This window comes from Cyprinodon tularosa, unplaced genomic scaffold (genome assembly GCF_016077235.1).
Source record: "Cyprinodon tularosa strain WSP-4 unplaced genomic scaffold, ASM1607723v1 ctg511, whole genome shotgun sequence".
NCBI lineage: Eukaryota > Metazoa > Chordata > Actinopteri > Cyprinodontiformes > Cyprinodontidae > Cyprinodon > Cyprinodon tularosa.
This window is the reverse complement of record NW_024039243.1, coordinates 282,202-307,695: the sequence shown is the minus strand read 5'-3', so window position 1 is coordinate 307,695 and position 25,494 is coordinate 282,202. Positions and strand designations below refer to the sequence as shown.

The window sequence follows — 25,494 nt, the reverse complement described above, 5'->3', positions numbered from 1 at the left end:
GCAGAGAGAAGGTTCTGGGTACGATTCCTGGCCGCGGGCCTTTTTTAAAGGAGTTTGCATGTTCTCCCTGTACATGCTTGGGTTCTCTCTGGGTACTCCGGCTTCCTCCCACAGTCCAAAAACATGACTGTCATGTCAATTGGCTTATCTAATTCTCGTGAGTGTTTGAATGGTTGTTTGTCTCTGTGTTGCCCTGTGATGGATTGGTGATCTGTGCAGGCTGTACTCCGCCACTCGCCCACTGACAGCTGGAGATAGGCACCAGACCCCTTCGTCACCCCAGCAGGGTTAAATGTGACGGAGGATGGATGGATGGATAATTTCACTTCGAGCTACTGTTATTGACCATAGGGACATTACTTGAATCACAAAAACTTTAAAGAGCTGTTTATTCAGCTCCATTATTAGAATTATGCAGTACATAATCTACAGTAATCTGAAAGCTAATTTCATTTTTTAAATCCCCTCTTTCCCGACACGTAGAACCCATTATTTTTTGCAGTTTCTCATGTTATTGAATAACTTGGCCACATCCATCATCAAACAATTCAACCAACCAGGTCACTTTCACCAATAAAGGTGAGCGACATTAAGCGGCCGAATACATCCTTTTGACTAGAGGTAGGTATTTGTTTGGTATCTGATCGTTTAGATGATTTCTTTCATAGTAATGTTTTAATTTTTGTTAAAGTGAAATTAACATTTTCAAACCAGAAATAGTAGTTTCTTTTGTTGTTTTTAGTGAAAGATCAAATTTTTATAACTAAATGACATGAACATTTCACTTCTTTCAGTGGCAAAGCGGCTCTTTGATTCTACGGCTCACTTAATATCAATTGATGACCAAATGACACCTGGACCTACTGCGGAAATAGATCTCCCTACTCTGATCATCACCTTGTTCATTATAAAAGACACCGGTGGGAAGATTTTCTGTGGCTGAAAATGTGTCCATCCTGAAAGAAACCTAAGAGGCTGCAAGAGACACCGGCTGTTCTGAAGGACCGCACTATTGTATGTTTTAGGACTTGGTTTGCATCAACACACCTGAAACAGGTAATGGTTTATCAGCAGGCCTCTGCAGATCTTGGCTGCACCAATGACTTAATTCAAATATTTTTGATCTGCAGACTTGGAACAAGGATTCAAATTAATCTGCAGTTTGTCCTTGAGGCCTGGAGATGGACATGCGTAGGTTGAACAAGCATGTTTAGGTGCTAGAGTTGCCTAATCAGAGCCCAGGCTAAAACCCAGGAAAACCTGTGGAAAAAAAAAAAAAAAAAAGTGCGCATGGTCTCCATGCAGTCTGAGTGAAATGGAGCTTTTGATGTATGATTAATTTGAAGTGTAATAAATAATGTAACCAACTGCCGATGAAAATTAATTCAGCAAAGTTTGGTTAATGACTTCTGGGTAAATATCAGAACATTACTTTCAAATTATTCCATAAGAAAAATATAAAAATCAATGAGCTAATTTTGTAAAAAGAGAAACCAAAGGTAGCAAAACTTAAAAAACAAACAAAAAAACAAGGTATTGTGTACTTTAATCAGAGCTTTTATTTGAGTTCACTGGTATAAAAACATGCATGCATTAATGCATTTGGGTTTTTAAATAGAAAATATTCAGATTTAAGCTTTTTTTTAGCACCTCAGTCCATAAACATTGCAGCTCATGTTCCATTTATATGCAATACTGATAGAATTTTTTTTTTTTTTTTTTCAGAACAAGACAGAGTAATCCATTGGACAAACCTTACGCTAAAATCACTAAAGAAATCTGCAAGCAGAGGAATGTGTTGCTATATCATGTAAACATGTTTTGAAACATCTTTGCAGTGCAGTCGATTATTTTGCATGGGTGGGTTTTTCCAGTTAATTTGCTCCTAACTTCAGATGGATTAAAGTATGAAATTAAATACGACACATTGCATACATGTTGTGTTGGATTTTTTTGTAAAGGCATATTAAGATGACATGGGTTTACAGATTTTCCAGTCACTTTATATCATCTCTTCACAAACACTTCTCTCAAAAATATTCTCATAACATTTACAACCAAATGAGAAAAAAACACTTAAATGAATAAAAAGAAATGCATTTTTGAAGTAAAACTGTCACTCTGGCATTTTAAAACATTATTTATACGAAACCAAACCTACATATTTACAAAAGGTCCCCCACAGATGACACTCAGGAGGAGTTTATCTGTGAGGAAGAACTACTGCTGCCAGAGCTCTTAGTCTTCTGCCCCCTGGTGGCGCTTGGCTGCCGCTGCACCTTCTGGCTGGAGGGCTCTCGACTCTTCTCACTCTGGCCGGCTCCAGCTTTAGTGCGCACTGCTAAAAAAAACACACACACAAAATCAGTCCAGAAACTAACTACAGTTGACAAAGTTGTTTTCTTGTTCCAAGCAGAATTTGTGGAGTTAGGAAAAGATGGAGACGGATGCAGTACATATATATCGTAACGAGGACCATTTTCAATTTTCACACTTATAAAGTGGCAAGAAAATTATTTTTGTGTTTTTTGATTTTATTTCATAAAAAATAAAACAAAAAAAGTTACTAAATCTTGAATGTTTTTAATAACCTCAATAAAAAGTTTTCTCAATGCCCGATTAACGGAGTCTGTTTTTGCTACTAGCTGTTAAAAAGGAATTATCAACCCTTTTACTGTGACGTCAGTCTCTGGTCGGATGACTGACCTCATGGACTGAAGCTACTATAAAGTAGTAATGGTTTGCTGCAAAGTGAATTGTGTTCCATTGTTGCTGCATGCAAAGAAAACATTTTAGAAAAATATGCATTCAAGAAATACCATTTTGAAAAAGCTTTTAATCAATAAAAGAGTTGCTGTTTTTCCAATACTTACAACTGTTCTTTTCAAGTTTTTCGTTATTACTTTTTTTTTTTCTTTACAATTTTTTCCAGACTGAGTTGCATTAAAATTGCATTTCCAGCCCAGTACAAACCCTCACTGATGCTCATAAATAAAAATTAAATAAAATTGTTGTTGCTAACGTCCAGCTGACCAATAGAGACGAGTCTCTGCTCTTCACTCCAGAGGAAAAGCCCGCCCCAAAAAGTGAAGAGACTTTTTTTTTTGTAAAACTCAATCTGAAAGAGAAAACGTTGAAAAAGATTTATTTGAAAAATAAAATATGGATTTTTTCTAAAAAAACCTAAAATGTGAAAGTTATTATTTTTTATTTATTTATTTCTGGATTGCACTTTTTTTTTTTTTTTTTTTACTTCCACATACAAACCTTGTTCTTTGCTTTCAACAATAATGGAACAAAATTGACTCCATAGTTGTAAATTGGGTTCAAAATAAATAATCTCCATTTATGAGTTGTTTTCCCCCCATACATTTAAGCCACTTTTAGAACAAACATTAAACATAGAGCAAAAAGAAAAACTGAAAGCATGTTCCAAACATGCAACACGTGCCAACAAAACAGTTTCATTCATCATGATGTATGAATTTAAGAAGTCTGGGTTCGTATTGAAAATTAAATAAAGAAAAAGAAAAATGGTGCATGAAGAGCGGAGCGGGTAGATGGAGGCGAAGAGGGCAGTGCTGCAGAGGGGACCTTGAGAGTGCGGAGAGCTAGCGTCTTGGGGGCCGTAGACCACAATTTTAGTGTTGACCCTTGCGGATCTGGGGGCCGACGCTGAATGGTGAGCGGCGGCAGGCTTGGGGCTTTTCCCAGAGACCAAAGGTTCTTCATCTTCGTGAAACACGAGGCAGGGAGAAAAGAAAGAATTTGTGGGGAACAGAACAGAAATGTGAAGAAACACATGCACAGAGCTCGGCTCGGCTTTAGTTTCTAACAGCTTTGCTTTATGAGGTGCCCCCAGGGACATAAATCAGAATTAACTTGCATATACACATATTAAATTACACTCTTCCATATAATATACTGAAAACCTCACACAAACACTAGTAAAAAGCTCTCACATAAACTAGTGAAAACATTTACCTCTTATATAATCTACTCAAAAGCTCTCATACAAAGTAGTGAGAACTGTTCATATAAACTGGTGAAAAGCTTTACCTCTCATATACACTATTAGAAAGCTCTCATACTTCATTCTCACTACTTTGTATGAGAGCTTTTGAGTAGATTATATAAGAGGTAAATGTTTTCACTAGTTTATGTGAGAGCTTTTTACTAGTGTTTGTGTGAGGTTTTCAGTATATTATATGGAAGAGTGTAATTTAATATGTGTATATGCAAGTTAATTCTGATTTATGTCCCTGGGGGCACCTCATATTGCTTCGTCTTCATTTCACTCCAATATAGAGGGAAAGCCTTTACTGGGCAGAGATGAAGGCAGGAGGAGTTGGAGTGACGGATTACACAAAGAACAAGAGCCTGATCTAAGGAACATAGGCATTTTTCTGAGCTGAAACAGGAGCAAAGATTCTCAGAACTAGAAATATCGTTCCTGCAAAGGAAGGAAATTTTTTTCCCCCATTTTACTATTATTTTAGTTGTGTCTCTGGAGCAGAGTCCTGCACGGGAATGATGTTTCAAAACTATATCCATACCAACCCATAGAGTTCAGAACCCCGACTGCTTACCTGCAATTACCTCAATTCAGTCTGGGACTGAACTAACCCATAAATAATGAAGTGCGACCCGACCCATGATCATAAAGTGTACACGCAGCAACCGCTTCAGATGTGATCAACTATTAAATGGCCATTATTAGTGGTTATCAGTCCCATAAGGCTCCAGGCTGCGCCTCCTCTACCTTCTAGTAAGTTCCTTATGGTTGATAATATGCAGTTTATTGTCTATTAACAGCCGCTTCATCCAACAAAACCTCAAGTTTCACTTTCTTTTTACCTACTTTATATTTTTTTTATCTACTTTATTTACAGCTTTTCTTCTTAAAAAAGAAACAACTGAGTTTTAAAGCTTTACTTTGAGTGAATTCCACATTTTTCAGTCACATGGATTTAATGTGGTATTTAAAAACAGCTCAGCAGAAAGGATATGGGATTTTTTTGGGAGTCGTTCGATATGAGCGACATGTCAATCAACTTTTTCTTTTTTTTCTTTTTTACAATAGATGAAGAACTGCTACAATTATGCTCAGTTTACAGATAAATAGAACATAATTAATCAATCATTAATTCTGCAGGTAAAAAAGGAATAACCTTATGGTTAGGATTAATTTGGTGATAACAACCTGCTAAGCCTAATAACGGTCATTTAGTGGGATGATAACATCTGAAGCGGCTCTACGCAGCCATTTATAATAATAGAGACAAAAGAACATTGCTTCACGCTCACATCCAGTGCGATCTGCGCTCATAAGGTTTGCCTCAATGCTTAAAAAAAATACCGATATCTGGATATTCTTGAATCAATTTATTTTTTTAAGATGTAGAGGTAATAAATAAAAAAAATAAATATCTTTCATTGAAGCTGTAACACTATGATACCTGCATTTTGTTCATTTATACCAATACCCGCAAAATAATATGGGTTTTTTTCTCCCCGTAGTTATACGTTTTATACAAGTACCGACGAGGATAACCGCTGATGTCTAAGCTGCTGCAGGACTCTTTATACGTTTCACAACATCTGTTGATTCCAAACATAAAAGAGTGACATTTTTATTTTTTTAAAAGGCATAGGTGATATGTAAAAATGATGTTTTATTGTGATTAATCAGAAATAAAGCCTGTTGTTATGTATGCATGAATATTAAATCCCTAACATTTATCCAGCTTTTATGTTTAGATTTTGATTTCTTTGGAGAATGAAGCTTATCTGGACCAGGAAAAATTATTGAAGTAAATTCAAAAGTTCTTTTGGCTTTTTTAAATGGGTAAAAAACAGATTAGCAACTGCCAACATTGAAGTTTGTGTTTATTATTGGGAAAAATGTACTGTATTAATCCTGTTATAAATTTGAAATCTTGATTTTCTGTTCTCTGTCCATTCTGCTGTCCACCTACACCTTAAAGACAAAGGACATTCATCTAAGGACCAGAATGTTCACATTTTGGACAAAGAAGACAGATGGTTTAAAAGGGGTGTAAAGGAAGCCATTTATGTTAAGAGAGAAAAACCAACATTAAACAGAGGGGGTGGACTCAGGTTTCAGCTCTATAACACAGTTTTAGAGTTGATCCCTTCCCACTACCCCCCCCATCCTCATCACCATGCAGGTGGTCAAAACATCGTGGCCATAAGCCAGCCCAATAAAGTCCCTAACGTCTCCCCATTACAAAGGGGTGGACCAGTCGGATTTGCATGTTTTCTAAGCCATAACAAGGCTTTTGTTGGGTTAAAGCTTGTTATGCTCAGAAAACTGCTGCAGCTCTCCAAAATTGTAGGTGACTGCAGACAGGAGGCCTCTGATTGGTCAAATCTACATCCACTCTACGCTATGTGTATTTCCTGTACCTTATCGGTTTGTTTTGTTTGTGTGACCGCCATTGTGGAAAACGACTGATGAAGATGGACCAGCTAGAAGAGCGAGGTGCACAAGAACGCTGGTACCCTTTTTCCACCTGGATCCCCGCTCTTTTTGGCCCTCATGTCCCTCCGTTGTCGCACAAACTTGCCCCCACTTCCTCACCGCCTCGGCCGTATCTAAACCCACAGCTAGTTCCTGATTGTCCCTCTTGCGTTGTGGCGTGGAACAAAGCAGCACAGACCACCCTTCAATATTGGGCATAAATCAAAAAATATATGTGACAAGCTCACTGAGACACACTGCTGCGGGAGGATAACCAGCCTTTTACTCTATAAAACCTGGAGCTCCACGCTAATCCAGACCAGAGGTGTCAAGTAACGAAGTACAAATACTTCGTACTTAAGTACACTTTTTAGGTATCTATACTTTACTCCATTACTTATTTTTCTTCCTACTTCTGACTTCTACTCATTACATTTTCTTGTACTTTCTATTCCTTACATTTTTAAAACAAATGTTACTCCTTGGCTCCATCCACATCTAGTAAAACCTAGTGTAATTGGATGAGTCATATAACGCAAACACCCATTGGTTAGCTAAAGGAAATCATCAGAAGCAAGCAGGTGTTCTTCAAACTGCAAACGTGAATTGTCTATGCCATGCTACAATGTAGGATTCAGAAAAAGATGTTGAAATGTCTGAAAGGTCAGACACAGGCGAGAGCGTATCGGGAGACGGAGACCAACAAGACCTTCCTCATCCTTGGCCCTATCTCAAAGAATTTATGAAAATAGTCGTAAAATTGAGCTTTCAGTTCATGTAGTGGCATCTGGCTGTTTTTTTTTTTTTAAAGGTTACTTTATAATTTTATACTTTAAGTAGTTTTTGGAGCACATACTTTTTCACTTTTACTTGAGTAAAGAGGTCAAGTTGATGCTTCAACTTTTACTAGAGTGTTTTTAAACTGCAATATGTGTGTACTTTCGACACCACTGCTCCAGACATTTTGAATTGAGAAAAGCTTCCTTGTTGGGAAGCGAAATGTCTTCAAACTTGGAAAATGAAGTCCAGCAGATTGTTGTTTTTTTTTTACTTTTTTTGGAATGACTATGACCTGTATGACTCATAATCTTCACCAGCATATCCTAGTCTAACCAAAGACACTAACCTTTGACCTCTGTGGGTGCTGTGGTCATGCTGGTTGTGTGGGCAGCTGAGGCTGAGGTGTCTCCACAGCTCTCAGCCACTCTCTGGCCTGCACACATCGCCTTCAGGGTCTGGAAAACTGCCTGAGGGGCCACGTTCATCTTCAACAGGTCCACAATAATCCTGAAAATGATCTGAAATGAGTTCACTTCATCACAAACAGCCCAAAAAGGTCGATTAGAGACACTGACTTAAAGACTTCCTGGTCCACAGTGATCCCTGCAGCTTGAGTCAATTCAAACAGTTCACTTTCCTCGGCATTCAGGACCTTCTTCTTCTTCATGGCATATTTCTGCACGTTGCTCGTGACGACCAGCACGGGGGAGTCAGGGGCCGCGAGGCCCGTCTGCGGGGCCTGCTGAGACATCACTAAAGAAAACCTGAAAGGATAAGAACGGAATCAGAAAACGTTTAACCGCCCAGCGTCAAAATAAACGTGCATTCGGATAATTTCTTTTTTTTGTGGTAATAATAATAAATAAACTTGAAAAAAAATGTCTTAGTAAACATACCAAACCACACCGATTCAATTAACAGGGTTATTTCTGTCACTAATCGAGTAGTAGCGCTCAGCACAACATAAACAATAATGTTGGTAAAACAAGACGCGGCGCGCGAGAAATACGTCACCGCTGCGCGATCCCTCCGCGCGGGATGATGGGATATGTAGTCAGATGTGCTAGCGTATTCACACCTACCGGTGTTATGTTTACCAATTTTCTATTTTGAATAAAGTATTGTTTAATCCTGTATGGCCAAATCTAAGTCTTGATATAATTGTTTCTTTTTTTTCTGTTCCTTCCTGCACATCTCATTCCTGCCGCTCAGCTGCTGCTTTCTGAAACCGATTCTGTTCATCAAAACGTCCTTACGTCACGCGTTGTATAAAAAAATGTTAAAACACATTAAATACATTAATACAACGGGTGAAAATGCCACTGATTCACAGTTTTGAACGCAGATTTAGTGAATCCAATAACATTTATGGAGATTGATAATGCATATTTTACCAATGCATACCAATAACATTCATGCAAAAATGTGGGAAATTACAAGCCCAGTTAGAAACTTTTACTATTATTTATCTTTTTTTTTTATGAACTTTATTTAAACAAAGTAGGTGCAAACAAGTAAGGCAATAGCAACAGTACAAATCTATCGAAGGCATTGTAGAGGCAGATTTCAAAAATTGAAGTACAAGGCACTATTACGGAAGAGGATTAGGGCCACTGAAAAAAATAAAACAAAGATGACCAATTTTTTACATTTTATTTCAGTTTAATATGGGAAAAAAAAGTCAGAATTCTGACTTTAATCTCAGAATTCTGACCTTTTTTTCTGAGAATTCTGACTTTAATCTCAGAATTTTTACTTTTTCTCAGAATTCTGACTTTTTTCTCTGAATTCTGACTTTAATATCAAAATTCTGACTTTAATCTTAGAATTCTGACTTTTTTCCGAGAATTGACTTTAATCTCAGAGTTTTGACTTTTTCTCTCTGAATTCTGAATTTAATCTCAGAATTCTGACTTTTTTTGTCAGAATTCTGACTTTGATCTCAGAATTTTGACCTTTTTTCCCTCAGAATTCTGAATTTAATCTCAGAATTCTGACTTTTTTCCCATATTAAACTAAAAATAAAATTTAAATATTTGTTAACTTTTTTATCTTTTCATAAGGAACCAAAAAATAAAAGGAATGGCAGATAATAATGAAATAATTATTAACATGACAACAAAGGGATTCATGTTAGGATTGATGAACATCGGGGGGGCAAACCCATTAGTATTTCATTCCCCAGTTATAAACTTTAAACGCGTTTAATCTAGGTTCTGGGCGCTAACAGCGCCTAGCAGACGAAACCGGAAGTGCGTGGGGGATTGTCCTCCTCTGTCGTAATGGCCGCCGCTGCAGCAGGGATAAACAAGCAGGGCGCTGGAGCGACGATGGAGCCTTGTCTCCGGCATGGAAGGGGAGCCCATGGAGGCAGCGTCAAGGTTAGAGTTATGTCACCGACTATAAACAGACACAGTCTAATGGCCTCCCGGGGTTTGTTTAGCCAATTCTGGTCTTAATCGCCTTCATGGCTTCTTATAAAAAAAAGCTAATGTTGCTGCGTTGGCGTTGGCAACGGCTGCCAAAAGAGGATCTACCTCCACTTTATTAGGAACTGCGTCTGTATATTTTTTCATAATAGTGTTGCTCTCTAGTTATTATAAGAAATACATCTAAAATGTCCTTTTTGGTGTTTCCAGGCGCTGCAGCATGCTAACAGGCTGGCTATGTCTCCATCGCTACTAGTTTAGGATCACTGCAGCAAAACTCACACTTTGTTGAGCTGCAAGAGAAAAAACTGCGTGTTTGCTTAAAGTAAAACGGATAAAAATACGCTAGATCAGGGTCTGCAACGCTTCCCAGGCCAAGGACCCCAAACGGATGGAGCGGGGACCCCCTAATTATATACACTATATTGCCAAAAGTATTTGCTCACCTGCCTTGACTCACATATGAGCTTAAGTGACATCCCGTTCCTAATCCATAGGGTTCAATATGACGTCGGTCCACCCTTTGCAGCTAGAACAGCTTCAACTCTTCTGGGAAGGCTGTCCACAAGGTTTAGGAGTGTGTTTATGGGAATTTTTGACCATTCTTCCAGAAGCGCATTTGTGAGGTTGCACACTGATGTTGGACGAGAAGGCCTGGCTCTCAGTCTCCGCTCTAATTCATCCCAAAGGTGTTCTATCGGGTTGAGGTCAGGACTCTGTGCAGGCCAGTCAAGTTCATCCACACCAGACTCTGTCATCCATGTCTTTATGGACCTTGCTTTGTGCACTGGTGCACAGTCATGTTGGAAGAGGAAGGGGCCAGCTCCAAACTGTTCCCACAAAGTTGGGAGCATGGAATTGTCCAAAATGTCTTGGTATGCTGAAGCATTCAGAGTTCCTTTCACTGGAACTAAGGGGCCAAGCCCAGCTCCTGAAAAACAACCCCACACCATAATCCCCCCTCCACCAAACTTTACACTTGGCACAATGCAGTCAGACAAGTACCGTTCTCCTGGCAACCGCCAAACCCAGACCCGTCCATCAGATTGCCAGATGGAGAAGCGCGATTCGTCACTCCAGAGAACGCGTCTCCACTGCTCTAGAGTCCAGTGGCGGCGTGCTTTACACCACCGCATCCGACGCTTTGCATTGCACTTGGTGATGTATGGCTTGGATGCAGCTGCTCGCCCATGGAAACCCATTCCATGAAGCTCTCTGCGCACTGTTCTTGAGCTAATCTGAAGGCCACATGAAGTTTGGAGGTCTGTAGTGATTGACTCTGCAGAAAGTTGGCGACCTCTTCGCACTATGCGCGTCAGCATCCGCTGACCCCGCTCCGTCAGTTTACGTGGCCTACCACTTCGTGGCTGAGTTGCTGTCGTTCCCAAACACTTCCATTTTCTTATAATACAGCTGACAGTTGACTGTGGAATATTTAGGAGCGAGGAAATTTCACGACTGGATTTGTTGCACAGGTGGCATCCTATCACAGTTCCACGCTGGAATTCACTGAGCTCCTGAGAGCGACCCATTCTTTCACAAATGTTTGTAAAAACAGTCTGCATGCCTAGGTGCTTGAATTTATACACCTGTGGCCATGGAAGTGATTGGAACACCTGATTCCAATAATTTGGATGGGTGAGCAAATACTTTTGGCAATATAGTGTATATTGTTTAAAATTGTGTTGCATCAAACTGGTCCTACTCACTCTGTTACAGATGGAGTAATGTAATGAAAGTAATTTCTCCCTGGGATTATTAAAGTATTTCTGATTCTGATTCCTGGTTGATGGGACAGGTGTTGTGATGAAACGGTGCCCAGCTTGAAAGAGCTCCTGTGTTTCACTGAATGTGAGCATTGATGACTGAAAGACATCTTCTGCCTCCATTTATCTGTTTACTACAGTCTGTTGAATTCACGTTAATGTGTATTTAAAGACATTTTAATCAGTGGAAAAAAATTGCAGGAGGGAATATATAAAGTCTAATCAACCAAAACATTGGCAACCCCCCATGCAGTACCTCCATGGACCTCTAGGGGTCGCGAACCCCCTGTTGATGACCTCTGATCTAGAAGTCTAGTGTGATTTTCAAAAAAGGTCATCTGAAAAGTGTAGCATGTATTTATGTCTGCCAATTCTTTAATCCAGTAATCAGAATCTATCGGTGTCATTTAATCTCAGAGTAAATCCATATTTGTTTTAAATCCGAAGCAAACTGTACAAAGACTAGGGCTGTGTAAAAAAAATCGATTTAATCGATTTTGAATCGATTCTAGGGAATGAGATCGATGAGTTTTACAGTGACGCCTGTGACGTTCACATTAAAATGAGCAGGAAAGATGCTCTCAAGATGACTTCAAGCCAGACAGCTGCAAATATAGCCAATAGGTTGACTGAAGACATTAACCAATGGAGGCTGACCAGAAAACACCCTGTAGTTGTTACTGACAGCACCACAAATATGGTTTGCACAGTGGAGATAATGCAGCTCATGCATGTCTGCTGTGTCCCCGCTGTGTCACGTCTGCTTGCTCGAGTGAGGCTTCACTTTTCAACTTTTCACAAACAAGTTTGCACTTTTGAGACAGCTTTGTTCACATCTCACTTAAACCCCTTGGGGTCGCGGACTCCCTATTGATGACCTCTGATCTAGAGGTCTAATGTGATTTTCAGAAAGGTAATCTGAAAAGTGTAGCTTGTATTTATGTCTGCTAATTCTTTAATCCAGAAATCAGTAATCTATGGGTGTAAATTAATCTCAGAGTAAATCCATATTTGTTATAAATCCTAAGCAAACAATATAAATACTAAGGATCATTTCATATAATAGGTCAGGGTTAAGGTTTTGAAACTATATGCCAGGTAGGGCTGCAACTAATGATTGTTTTTCCTTAATCTATTAATCCGTAGATTATGATGGTGAAGATTCTCACTCATCCAGGTCATACTAGTCATTCCAAAAAAAAGATTAAAAACAAACCCCTGGACTTTGTTTCCAAGTGTGAAGACGTTTCGCCTCCCATCCAGGAAGCTTTGTTTCCACATTTAGAATTGAAAAAAAACTAAACATGTTCAAACTTGGATATATGTAGTTTAGTTTTTCAATTAAATGACGAATAATCGATAGCAAAAAGTTCCTTAAATAAGATGTTTTACAGCATTAAACCTGGTAAAACTAAATATTTTCCACTTAAGGAGTTCTGGGTAGAGCATATTGACAGACGGAAAAGTTTTTTTTATCTAAAATAGAAAATTGTAACATAATTCTTTTACAATTTTGTTATAATTACTGCTCTAAATGTGTTTTTTCTGTCAGCTACAGGTCTGTTTTAGAGTTTCCAGTTAATGATTAATTAAATACTAAATTAGTTAACGGTTGTTTCAATAATGATTTATCTAATTAATTAACTGTTTTAGCTCTAATGCCAAACTTTGGACATGACATTTAGCTGTTAATCTGTCATCCTGCAGTGGACCCCCTGTTGAAGAGCTCCGCTCTAGGATTAAAGTTGACATTATGATCTTGATCGGTTTGACATCATGTTGGAGCAAAGCATCCTTCTGCCTGAGCTCATAGTGAGCGCTCCCCCCCCACCATGCTGCTTCCAGGATCACTAATATTCATTCACTTTTGTCTCTTGCAGGTGTTGGAGTGCGGTGTGTGTGAGGACGTGTTCTCCCTGCAGGGGGATAAGGTCCCTCGCCTTCTGCTCTGCGGTCACACGGTGTGTCATGATTGTCTCACCCGGCTGCCTCTGCACGGCAGAGCGGTCCGCTGCCCCTTCGACAGACAGGTCACAGAGCTGGGTGAGTTACGCATGGATGGTTGGATGGTTCTCCTGCACACTGGATGCCGATACAATCTTTTTAGGAAAGTGAAACCAAACTGACTAAAGGTCAAGAATTGAATTTCCCAGAGTGCTTTGCAAATGATCACCTTTAATTGGATTTTTAGTCATTAATCATCTAGGGCAGGTGTCTTCAATGATTTCTGGTTTAAGGACCCCCAAACTGATGGAGTGGGGACCCCCTAATTATATATATTGTATTAAATTGTGTTATATCAAACTGGTCCTATAGTAAAAACAAACAAAAACTGCAAAAACAATCTAGAAACAAGTAAAAATCTCTTAAATTAAGAATATTTACCCTTAATTTGACTAGTTAAATAAGATGATTCGCCAATGGAATGAGATTTTTTACTCTTAAAATAAGATTATTAGATAACATGCACTTGAAATAAGATGATGCATTTGTTTAGTCTTATCTTAAATGTAACTGGTCTCGTTCCATCGGCAAATTCCTCAAATTAAGAAAAAAAATCACTTTAAGAGAAAAATGACTTAGATTTCAGTGTTTTGCAGTGTATGTTTGATCATTTCATAGTGAACACGCGTATGGATCCCAGCAGGAAGGCGCCGCATTGCCTGAATATCAACGCTGCACAGTTTGCATAAATATATAGTCTGTCAGGGAAATTAAATAGCATCAACTTCCATCGTCGTAACGAATGGGGAAAGGCGAGGGTGTAGCTTTGTGATGAAAGCTGGTGAGGAGGTGGAGGCTGATGGAGTTACTCGACACAAACACTTTCATTAGGTTTTTATATTTTCCAAAAATGAGCTCAGACATATATTTATTGAATGCTTTCCTATTGTTGAGAACATAGAAGAACCAAAATACACTGATATTTATGTTTATGGGTATTTAGACATTAATGTATTTAAAAAAGGATGAATAACAGCCAACAACAAAAGATTGTTTTTGCTAATCATAGTCATTCCATTAAAAAATAAATAAATAAAAACAATTTACTGGACTTTATTTCCAAGTGTGAGGACGTTTCGCCTCCCAATCCAGGAAACTTTTTTTTTACATTTAGAACTGAAAAAGCGAAACATGTTCAAACTTGGAAATCTGTAGATTTGTTTTTCAATTAATGATTATTAATCTACGGAGCCCCTAAAGAGACATGGAGAAAAAAATAAAATTTGCAAGATCCCACAATACTTTTGCGAGATCCCGCAATATTTTTGCGAGAGCTCGCAAAACGCTTTGCCATGTCAGCGAACCGGAAGTTAAACAAACACACAACAGTGGAGGTGCAAAGTGTACTGCTATGGGAGGATAATACGCCCATGTGTCAGCTATAACCATGGAGGAAGATTTGGAGAGGTTCTTAATTTATAGACAAGTCCCAAAACACGACATTACACGAACGAAGAGAGACAAGGTCAGTATGCAATCCTACGGAGCCCCTAAAGGAACATGGAGGGAAAAAACGAACTTTTAAGAGCAACAGTTTTGCGAGCTCTCGCAAAGGCGATGTCCCTTTAGAGGCTCTGTATTAATAATAGCAAAAGGTTCCTTAAATAAGATGTTTTGCAGCATTAAATCTGGTAAAACTAATTATTTTCCACTTGAGGAGTTCTGGATAGAGCATATTGACAAAATGTTTACATATTTCTTTTGCAGTTTTGGTATAATTACTGCTTTAAACGTGTTTCTCTGTCAACTAAAGGCCTGTTTTAGAGTTTCTATTTTCCAGTTAATGATTAATTGAATACTAAATTAGTTAACGATTATTTTAATAATGATTTATCCAATTAATCAACTGTTTTAGCTCTAATGCCAAACTTTGCTCATCACATTTAGCTGTTCGTCGGTCATCCTGCAGTGGAACGAGAATGGCCCAACCTAAAAGGAGAACATTGTTCAACAAGAAAGACCTGTTTAATTAGATGGAGCTTCAGAAATGCATTAAAAAAATTAATTTAAAAAATAAGGCTATAAAATAAATAGGAAAAAACATAAGAAAGGTGGTGGAAAGGTTCGAGTTGCATGTGGGAAAAAAATATAAAAGCTCTGATCAGATGATCTCAAACACAGAATCCCTACAGAGATGCATGGTGGTGGCAGCATTATGCTGTGAGGCTTTTTTACAGCATTACATCTTTTGTTGATGTGGTTTAAAAAAAATCCAATAAAAATCATCAGAAAACACTCCAAACTGAACAGGTTTTAATTAGGGCTGGGCGATAATTCAATAACGATATATATCGATCGATAGACGTGTGGCGCAATAGAAAAAAAGAGGGTCGATAAAAGTTCGATAAAAAAGAAACGCAGTTTTCCTTCCTTCTCATTGTAGCCTAGCATGTAGGTTTATGCTAGTCACTACTTCCTCCCAACCAATCACAATCGCGGACCCAGGCACGACGTCACCAAGCGCCGCCCTCTCACACCACAACACAGAGCACATGAAGATGTGCAGCAAGGAGAGGCGGAGGAAATTGTTCCAAAGAAGGGTTTTTGTAGTTCGCCAGTTTGGCAGTATTTCGGTCATGGCAAGTCGGACCAAAAACAAACCACAGTCATCTGGAAAATGTGTCGGGAACCAGAGAAAACCAAGTCTGATAACACAACCAACTTTTTTTTATCATCTCAGCCGCTCACAGCCGCAGGAGTACGAGCTGTTTAGGCCCCGGCGCGGCTCTCCTCCGAGGAATCTTCGGAAAATATATATATATATTTTCAGTTCTGGGTAGTTTCCCACGTAGTTCTAACAATTGAGATAAAAATGCTGAGGGGCCAGAAACTTCAAAGTAATAACTCAGGTTAAAGCAGGAAACGGGGGCGGTGGGGGGGGCATTTATTTATTTGTTATATTTATTTTGGTTACTTTTTTGGTCACTTTAGTTTATTCTTTGTCAGTATTTAATAACATAACTTAGGTCTCTTAAGTTATTTTTCTTTAAAACAATTCTGTTATGGTTAAAAAAGTTGGTTAAATAAAGATTTAATTCGAAGTCTGTGTTTTTTATTAAAATTGAATCATTTAGCAATATTATAAAAAGTCCAACCAGAGCTGCACATAAAATATGGTTTCAAATCTTTTCAATAATTATCGATATCGATCAATATGCATTTTTTTTTTATCGATAAGCTTTTTTTCTATATCGCCCAGCCCTAGTTTGAATACTTTTAGAAGGACCTGCAGGTTTTAGGACTGAAAGGTGTCTCTACCTGGACAGCCAAAGAAAAAGGTTATCACTATTAATCACTATTAAAGCAGAAGTAGCAAAGGCACTGTGATATCTTTCAATTGGTTTTATTGCATCAGGCTGTTATTTTCACTGAAGCCTTTGCAGTGCAGGTATTTCCTAATTTTCCTAATGTCATTATTGCAGGAAGGATTCTTTTAAACCAGCGGAAAACATAAAAAAGTAAAATATGTTTGTTTCTGTCGGTCTGTGTAGGGGACTCTGGAGTTTGGGGTCTAAAGAAGAACTTTGCTCTGCTAGAACTCCTGGAGCGACTCCAGAACGGAGCGAGCAACCAGTCAGGAATGGCGGAGGATGTTTTGAAAGGGATGGGAGAAGTAAGGCGGTCACCTTCACACCTTCTTCCGTCTCCTCAGCTTATTGGTTTTAACCGTATCGCTTCCTCTCCGCAGTGTATAATCCGCTGCGACGAGGACGAGAGCCACACGGCGTCCGTGTACTGCACGGTGTGCGCCACGCACCTGTGCGCCGAGTGCTCCCAGCTCACCCACTCCACCCGCACGCTGGCCAAACACCGGCGAGTGCCGCTGGCTGATAAACCGCACGAGAAGATGCTCTGCCCGCAGCACCAGGTTCACGCCATCGAGTTTGTCTGTCTGGAGGAGGCCTGCCAAACGGGGCCTCTCATGTGCTGCGTGTGTAAGGAATACGGCAAGCACCAGGGACATAAGGTGGGTTGAGAGGCATACAGGGAATGGCTGAAGGACTCGCATCTTCTGAACGTTCCTGCATTTTGTTAGGTTCCAATCGCAAACAGAATTAGCACCTTTCATTCATGCAGCTCAGGAGCTTTGTGTGGTGGCAGCATCATGCTATGGGGAGGCTTTTCTGTTGCAGATGCTGATCCTTTGCCATTATGATCTCTTTGTATTCCACAGACCATTTGGACTGCAGTGTTTGTTAGCTGATATCATTTCCTGCCAATAAAGATATTCAGCCTGTTGGTTAGAAGCTCAATGAGAAACAAGGAGGCGATTTAAAGTGGAGCACTTTGATGAGAAGGAACCAATCCGAATCAGGGGCAATAATTCAAAACTAATATTAAAGTATGGAGTGAAATTTGGTCCATTATTTTTGCAACAAAGAACATGTGTGTAGATGGAAATTTGCAAAAAAAAATTCAAGTGAAATGAAACTTTGAAGAAATCTAATTAAAAAGAGAAAAGAAGAAGAGAGTGTAACTGTGCTGTTTTTTCAGATTTTATTCTTTTTTTTTATCTTTTTCCATATTTTGTTTAATTATTATTATTTTTTTTAATTTACTTTTGGAGAAAAAAGGCTTTAAGAGCAACTTTTCTCATATTTCGTTAATTTCATGTTTTTTTTGTTTTGTTTTTTTCATTTGATCGATTTAAACACAATTTGAAAAGAATGCAATTTGTGAAAGTAATGAAAATAAAAATTTGGCAATTTAAAATATGTAAAAAAAATTGTAATTTGAAAAAAATGTCAATACTAAAATCTCAGAGAACAAAGAACATTTTAGAAAACTGCAAGGTTAATAAGTTATGTTTTAAAAAAAAAAGAAAATTTCAAAGTTTTGTCTTTGGATCTAATGTTTTATTTCTTTTTCAGTTTTCAAAACATGTTATTTGCCTCCAACAATAATCGAATTAAGTTCCCTCTTATTTTTTCTCTACTCCATTAAACCAGAAAGCTGTATAGAGGTGAGCGGGTGTGAATACTTTCCTGCTCCCTGTGCTCTGAATGAGCCTCTGTTGTCTGTGCAGCACGCCCTCCTGGAGTCAGAAGCCAATCAGATCCGTGCGTCCATCCTGGACATGGCCCACTGCATCCGTACGTTCACCGACGAGGTGTCGGAGTACTCCAGGAAGCTGGTGGGCATCGTGCAGCAGATCGAGGGCGGCGAGCAGATCGTAGAGGATGGAGTCGGAATGGCGCACACGGAGCATGTACGACGCGCTGAAAGGCTTTTATTTTTTAAACCTGCATGATGGGTTTTTTAAACTCCTCTCTTTGTCTGACAGGTTCCCGGCACAGCAGAGAGCGCTCGCTCCTGTGTCCGCGCTTACTTCGCCGACCTCCATGAGACCCTGTGTCGGCAGGAGGAGATGGCCCTGAGCGTGGTGGACGCTCACGTCAGGGAGCGGCTGATCTGGCTGAGGCAGCAGCAGGAGGACATGACCATCCTGCTGTCTCAGGTCTCCACTGCCTGCCTGCACTGCGAGAAAACGCTGCAACAGGTCCGGAAACCTTTTTAAACACCAAAAAAACTTTTTTTTTTTACATCAAAAGGTTATAAACTGTCTGTCTCTGCCTCTCTGCTGCAGGACGACTGCAGAGTGGTGCTGGCAAAGCAGGAGATCAACTGTTTGTTGGAGACGCTTCAGAAGCAGCAGCACCAGTTCACTGAGCTGGCAGATCACGTTCAGCTGGACGCCGGCATCCCTGTCACCTTCACCAAGGTACGCACCATCGGCCGCCAAACCATAGGCGAACAGGACAGCCAGAGAGCTGAGGAATACGTTTTTCTTTCAGGACAACAGAGTCCACATCGGCCCAAAGATGGAGATCCGAGTCGTGACTCTGGGACTCGACGGGGCGGGAAAGACCACCATCCTTTTTAAGCTGAAGCAGGATGAGTTCATGCAGCCCATCCCGACCATCGGTAAGCGCTTCTAAAAGCGCCAGACACCCGGCAGCAGAACAGTCACTTGAGTCAGAAACGTTTCTCCTTTTTCCTCCAGGTTTCAATGTGGAGACGGTTGAATATAAAAACCTGAAGTTCACAATCTGGGACGTTGGCGGGAAGCATAAGCTGAGGCCTCTGTGGAAGCACTATTATCTAAACACTCAGGGTAGGTGGGGACGCAGAAAAGCTGACTCATGATTGATGGTTTTACAGTTTGATAATGGAGGAAAGGGCGGTCAGGTGAGATGAAGAAGACAAAAAGCTCTTAATTTAAGCAAAGGGGGCTTTTCTTCACATTTTGTTAAATGAGGGAAAAAAGGCTTCATAAAAAAACAGCTGTGACTTCGCCTGAGAGGTTTAATTCAGAGCTTTGATTTGGTCTAAAGCCAAACTGCAAAAACAATCTAGAATAAGTAAAAATGTCTTAAATGAAGTGTATTTACCCTTAATTTAAGTAGGTTAATAAGATGATTTGCCAATGGAATTAGTATTTTTCCTCTTAAAATTAGAAAATATGCACTTATAATAAGACAATCTAATATATTTTCTTTGTTATTTAAATATAAATTGTAAAGTTCCATTGGCAAAATGTCTCACCTGCTGAATTCAGGAAAAAATGCATTTATTTTAAGAAAATACGACTCTTTGAGATTTAGTTTTTTTTGCAGTGCATGAAGCCTCCTGGGCTCTTTATTAATATTCTGATGCCTTGAATAATTTTACGTCTCATTTGAAGTCAAAATTCTGACAAAAGTGTAAAAAAATACTCACACCACCCATTGTATGTAAACTACTTGTGCATTTTGAACGTTTTATAAGTGCAGATTTAAACCAACACTAAGTCAATTTTCAAACTTCATAAAATATTTTCTCAACTTTTGTGATTATATGTTGACTTACTATATGAATGATACCTCTGTCATGGAGTGAGGGGGTCTGCATCACTTTAACCTGCCCTTAAAAACTTTGAATGTGGCAATAACCCTGCCACACAAAACAACTACAAATGTGCAGACTGCTTTATGACATACGTCACTTCCTCCTTTCCCCATGCTACTAAATTTCCCTGACAGACTATATATTAATGGAAACTGTGCAGCGTTGATATTCAGGCATTGCGGCGCCTTCCTGCTGGGATCCATAAGTTCACTATGAAATTATCAAACATACAATGCAAAAAAACTGAAATCTAAATTTTAATATATTTTTCTTGAAGTATTTCACTTTGTTTTCTTGATTTGAGGAACTGCGACACTTTGCCGATGGAACAAGACCATTTACATTTAAAATAAGAATAAACAATTGCATTGTCTTATTTCTAGTGCATGTTATGTAATTACCTTATTTAAAGAGTAAAACATCTCCTTCCATTGGCGAATCATCTTATTTACCTACTCAAATTAAGGGGAAATACTCTTAATTTAAGAAATTTTTACTAATTTCTAGATTGTTTTGCAGTGTAACTTTATATTTATCTGTTTAAAGGCTCTAAACTCGTCAGCTTATCAGTCCCTAATGAGTTCACTGGAAAAACGATCTAGAAATAAGTAAAGATTTCTTAAATTAAGTGTATTTACACTCAATCAGAGTAGCTAAACGAGAAAGTTTGCCAATGGAATGAGTATTTTTACTCTTAAAATAAAACAACTAGATAATATGCACTTGAAATAAGACAATGCAATTGTGTTTTCTTATTTTACGTGTAAATTGTCTTGTTCCATTGGCAAAATGTCTCTTTAACCTCCTCATTCCAAGAGCAAATGCACTTATTTTAATAAAGTCATGACTTATCTAGATTTCGATTTTTTTTTTCCCACTGTTGTGTGTCATGGCGGTGCAGGAATATGGTACAAAACCAAAGTTAAATGTCTCTTATTTTCAACATCGTCATATAACATTGTTTCACCTTAATTGGATTCATTATCTCGTCGATATTCATCTTTCACACAGCGACTGGAAACAGAAATGTAGTTCAATGCAACTACAGCTAACCAGGAGATCAGGAGTTTACTAAACCATGCTCTGTTCCTCATGGGAAATGCTGTCTTCCTTAAGGCAAAACAATACAGCTTTTGTCCACCGTGGGGAGCTAAAATCAACAAAAACTGAGAGTTCTTTAGAACTGCTCTAATGCTATGAGTAAAGTTGTGCCAGTTCATAATTAAAAAGAACTAAGGTCAGTTAACACAGATTAAAATGAACTAGCTTATGTTCATAGTTCACTTTTGATAAAGTGAACTAAGTTCACAAACCTATAAATTAACTAGTTTAAGTTAATTTGGTAAATTTGTTCCTACACAATAACATCTCATATTTCACCCTTTAAAAGTGTGATGATGATGTAGAAAGAAATGAAAAAATAACTAAAAATACTTGATGCAGTCAAGGTATACTGTATGGCCATTTTTGTCAATGGAGTTGTAGGAACTCTTACCTACACGCTCTGAACCAACAAAGGATAAATGTCTCAAGAGGAGGAGTTTCCTGAAAATAGCCAATCACAGAAGGTTTACTTTCTCAGGTTGGTTCCATCCTCAAAGTATCAAAAGTTGACATGATCCACAGGAGAGAATCTCCAGGAGCATAAAAAGCAAGAGAAGAATCATGAAGTCATGGTGTTGAATCTGAACACGTAGAACCTTCTAAATAAAGATGGAGAATGTTTTCAGTTTGCTAGTTTTAATGAAACTGCTGGTATGAGTATTTAGCAGATATGTGAACTTTTTGGCTCAATTCTGACTTCGTATAATTTGCTCCAGTGTTTTTAGGTTTTATTACCAAAAAAAAGGGATCTTTATTTTTATAAAACTGATAAAACAGGAAAACCTTAAAAAAAAAATGGGTTTGATTCGTTATAATTGCTGCTGAACGGCAGCTTCCTGTTCTGCAGAACATAGGGGGAAAAAAACTTAACATTTTAACATCAGACTAATGTATACAGACAAATAATCTTTATGATGTAAGATAGCATTAAAAGCTTCGATGTAGCTGGATGATCTCAGTTCCTAACAGCTTTTAACGATGGCAGAGAAAAAGTTCAGGACCGAACAGGGCAGACATTTTCCTGCTTTTATTCAGTTTTGAAGAATTTAAAAGTACAATTTAGAAATTTCAGATGCTGTAAATAAAAGGCAACGCATTTTAGAAAAATATTTACAACTTTTCCAGTGAAAAATGTAGACTTTGGATAAAAGGTGAAACAGAAAGATGTCTTTCTTGGTGAGAAACAGCCAATCAGAGGACAGGGTTTCTATGGAAACGGTCCTACTCCCTACGCCCGTCACAATAGCACATGATTTCTGCATGATAAATTATCCCAGAAAAGTTTGCGACAAAACATAGTATTGTCATTCGCTTTAGTCCTCCCACACAGCTGTCACTTTCCACGTTTAGTAGACGTGGATTATTAAAATTAATCGTGCAATTAATTGATTTATTGATTTATTGTGACAGGCCTACTAGTCCCGCCCACTGAGATTAATGGGTGAAGTTGACAGATAAAACATTTTATGATAAATCTGCTGCGCTGATGCCATGAAATTAATAGTGAAATAATGAAATGTATATCTAAAAACATTTATTAAAACATTTTTTATGCTTCTTTGTAAAAGATGTATTTAATTTATAATTCATAATATTAAAATATATTTAGATGTATATCATAAATACATTGTATATTTAGTTATTTAATGGTAGATTTGTTTATTTTACATCCATAATTTAATGTTTAATTTTATTTTGTTCCCTCTAAGCCTCCGTACATCAAATTCACAATTTAAAAAAAAACTATGATTGTTGACCACCACGTGTTTATCTGTTCATTTTATGAGATTTCTATAAAATATGCCGAGGATGAGCAGATCCTGGATCATTTAAGCTCACGTCTGCCTGTGGTGTCCGTTTCTCCTCCCAGCTGTGGTGTACGTGATCGACAGCTGCCACAGAGACCGACTGATGGAGGCGCACAGCGAGCTGGCCAAACTACTGACGGAGAAGGAGCTGCGCGACGCTTTGCTGCTCATCTTTGCAAACAAGCAGGTGCTCAGATATCTGGAAGCATATTTATCCTTGGCCTAATTGTGAGATAAAATGTTTTGAGTGTGCCTTTTCTCTCCTAAATAGGGGTGATCTTTAGAAATCTTGTACCAGTCTCTATGCTGGAGTTAATTTATTTAGGGAGTTAACCCTATAATGCCAAATGTATCATATTTGATACGTACGGTTTCTGCAATGTTTTGCATCTGACACCTTTTGCATAATTTAATGGTAAAAACTTTGCTCAAAATCCTATTTTACACAATCAGATATACCTGATAACAGAGGGCAGAAGACTACACAAAAAATAATCTTGACTTATCGCATAGTAATAAATAATTAATATAAAAAATGTATTTCTGTTTTTTCTTTTTACATATTTTGTTAAAAGGGCAAATAAGAAATTCAAACCAAAAAAAAAAGTAAATTTCTGTTTTGTTTTATTCTTGGATCAGGCTTTAAAGGGTTGAGTGGGAATGACAGAAAGCAGTTGCCTCCCTACTCTAGACAAGGGTGAAAGGACAAGCATGAGAGATGAGTATAAGTTCACTGTGCTTCCTTCATGCCGTGAACGGGAGTGTTTATCTGACTAAAATCTATGTCCTTGATGAATTGAAGTGTTTTTTCTTGGGAATAATCAAACGTGTGAGAAAGTTCTTAGTGTAGGGGTGGGATAGTTCCAGGGAGAGTGTCTGTGTTGGGATTTTGTAAGGTATAAATGTATGTGCTGAGGTAGCCTCAGTCAGAGCGCTATCTCTCCGTCTGAGGATGTTAAATAAATTTGAACATTCTCTTGCAAGAGTCTATATTCTCCGCAGTTTAAGTTTTAACCATCCCCATGCTGTTTGCCTCACAGGACGTTCCCGGCGCGCTGTCTGTGGAGGAGATGACGGAGCTGCTGAGCCTCCACAAGCTGTGCTGCGGGAGGAGCTGGCATATCCAGGGCTGCGACGCCCGCAGCGGGATGGGACTCCACGAGGGGCTGGACTGGCTCTCCAGACAGCTGGTGGCAGCAGGGGTCCTGGATGTAGCCTAAAAGCATCATCATCATCATCTTCTTCTCCGTATACTGACTAATCCAAATAAAAACCCAACCCTCCTAACCCCAACATCTACTCTCTTCAAACCTCCAGGCTGCGGCTGAAACCCTGATCCTCCATCTTTCTTTCTTTGGGGAATTACGCTGTTACACTTTCTAAATATCAGAATGAACCGGTCATTCGCGACCATCCACATAACGAAGCGTTTCCGGATGCCTCCTTCCTTAACTAGCTGAACCCATTTACTCCAAAACGCTCCTTCTTCCTCCAGTCTGGAGCAGATATGCTCTTTCAAACCTTCTTATTCTGTATATTGTTTAATCCACTAACCATTAGATAGTTCAGGTAAACGACTACAGTGACCTTGAAGTAATCAGAAATATTAATCCGTTATCGCTTCAGTGAGTAGAGTGGCTTCTAGTTGCTGTTCATTTCATCGCCTGACGTAAAACAGTATCTGCTGTGGTGCAATTGGCTCTTTTTCGTCAAGCTTGTTTTGTTTTTTTCTGTAAAGCTTGTGAACCTGTTTGAAACTCCAGCTGGATTTGAAGGGTTGCACCGCTTGAGCGCTTTCTGTTACGCAGCAACTGTTTACTGAATTTATTTATAGACAGGAAGAGGATGTTTCTGTGACCAGAGAATGAAAACGAGATTTCAACCAACTACGTTTAAAAAAAAACAGGACATAAGTGCAAGTATCTTCTCGCCTGTTGTTGATTTATCTGGTCGTAGTTCTACGATGTGAAACCTTAACACTGACACTTCTTAATGAGAAACCGCGGTTTGAGTTTATTCATTGCTATGTAATGTTTACTATTTGTATCCATGTATTATAAAAAGAAAAAAGATGCACGTGTGAAAAGCCTTTTCGTGTCGTTTGTGAGAACCGAAGCAAAGTACGCAGCCAAACCTTTGTTACAAGTGGACTTGATGACTTTGGCTTTTGTAAATTATAAAGAATGTGACGCTGTAAAAAAGAATTAAACTATTTGACATCATTTGAGCGG

The 25,494-nt window shown here is 38.7% G+C and overlaps 2 protein-coding genes across 5 annotated transcripts; one reads left to right on the top strand and one right to left on the bottom strand.

Annotated features, from left to right (window-relative positions):
• Positions 1-1,539: 1,539 nt before the first annotated feature.
• On the bottom strand, positions 1,540-8,296 carry mzt2b (mitotic spindle organizing protein 2B). 4 transcript variants are annotated; one of them, XM_038303492.1, is made up of 5 exons: positions 8,161-8,296; positions 7,840-8,028; positions 7,611-7,771; positions 3,595-3,732; positions 1,540-2,341 (listed from the first exon to the last, which is right to left on the bottom strand). In XM_038303492.1, the coding sequence occupies exons 2-5, from the start codon at positions 8,013-8,015 to the stop codon at positions 2,193-2,195; spliced, it is 624 nt and encodes a 207-aa protein (XP_038159420.1). In that variant the 5' UTR covers positions 8,016-8,028; positions 8,161-8,296; the 3' UTR covers positions 1,540-2,192. The 4 variants fall into 4 exon arrangements, with proteins under 4 accessions (XP_038159420.1, XP_038159421.1, XP_038159422.1 ...); XM_038303493.1 differs by having other exon boundaries at positions 1,540-2,338; XM_038303494.1 differs by lacking the exon at positions 3,595-3,732.
• Positions 8,297-9,515: 1,219 nt separating this feature from the next.
• trim23 (tripartite motif containing 23) lies at positions 9,516-25,485 on the top strand. Its single transcript, XM_038303499.1, has 11 exons — positions 9,516-9,645; positions 13,340-13,502; positions 16,955-17,076; positions 17,152-17,430; positions 18,490-18,672; positions 18,748-18,963; positions 19,051-19,185; positions 19,259-19,388; positions 19,468-19,578; positions 23,326-23,450; positions 24,304-25,485. Exons 1-11 carry the CDS (start codon positions 9,547-9,549, stop codon positions 24,481-24,483), a joined length of 1,743 nt encoding a protein of 580 aa, XP_038159427.1. The 5' UTR covers positions 9,516-9,546; the 3' UTR covers positions 24,484-25,485.
• Positions 25,486-25,494: the final 9 nt, after the last annotated feature.

Excerpts from the sequence above, each read along its gene's own strand:
- mzt2b (XM_038303492.1), bottom strand. The coding sequence starts at position 8,015 with ATGTCTCAGCAGGCCCCGCAGACGGGCCTCGCGGCCCCTGACTCCCCC. Across the intron at positions 3,733-7,610 it reads AGCACCCACAGAGGTCAAAG|ATGAAGAACCTTTGGTCTCT; the intron begins GTTAGTGTCTTT and ends TGTTTCACGAAG. Across the intron at positions 2,342-3,594 it reads TAGCTCTCCGCACTCTCAAG|CAGTGCGCACTAAAGCTGGA; the intron begins GTCCCCTCTGCA and ends TGTTTTTTTTAG.
- trim23 (XM_038303499.1), top strand. The coding sequence starts at position 9,547 with ATGGCCGCCGCTGCAGCAGGGATAAACAAGCAGGGCGCTGGAGCGACG. Across the intron at positions 13,503-16,954 it reads CAGACAGGTCACAGAGCTGG|GGGACTCTGGAGTTTGGGGT; the intron begins GTGAGTTACGCA and ends CGGTCTGTGTAG. Across the intron at positions 23,451-24,303 it reads TCATCTTTGCAAACAAGCAG|GACGTTCCCGGCGCGCTGTC; the intron begins GTGCTCAGATAT and ends TTTGCCTCACAG.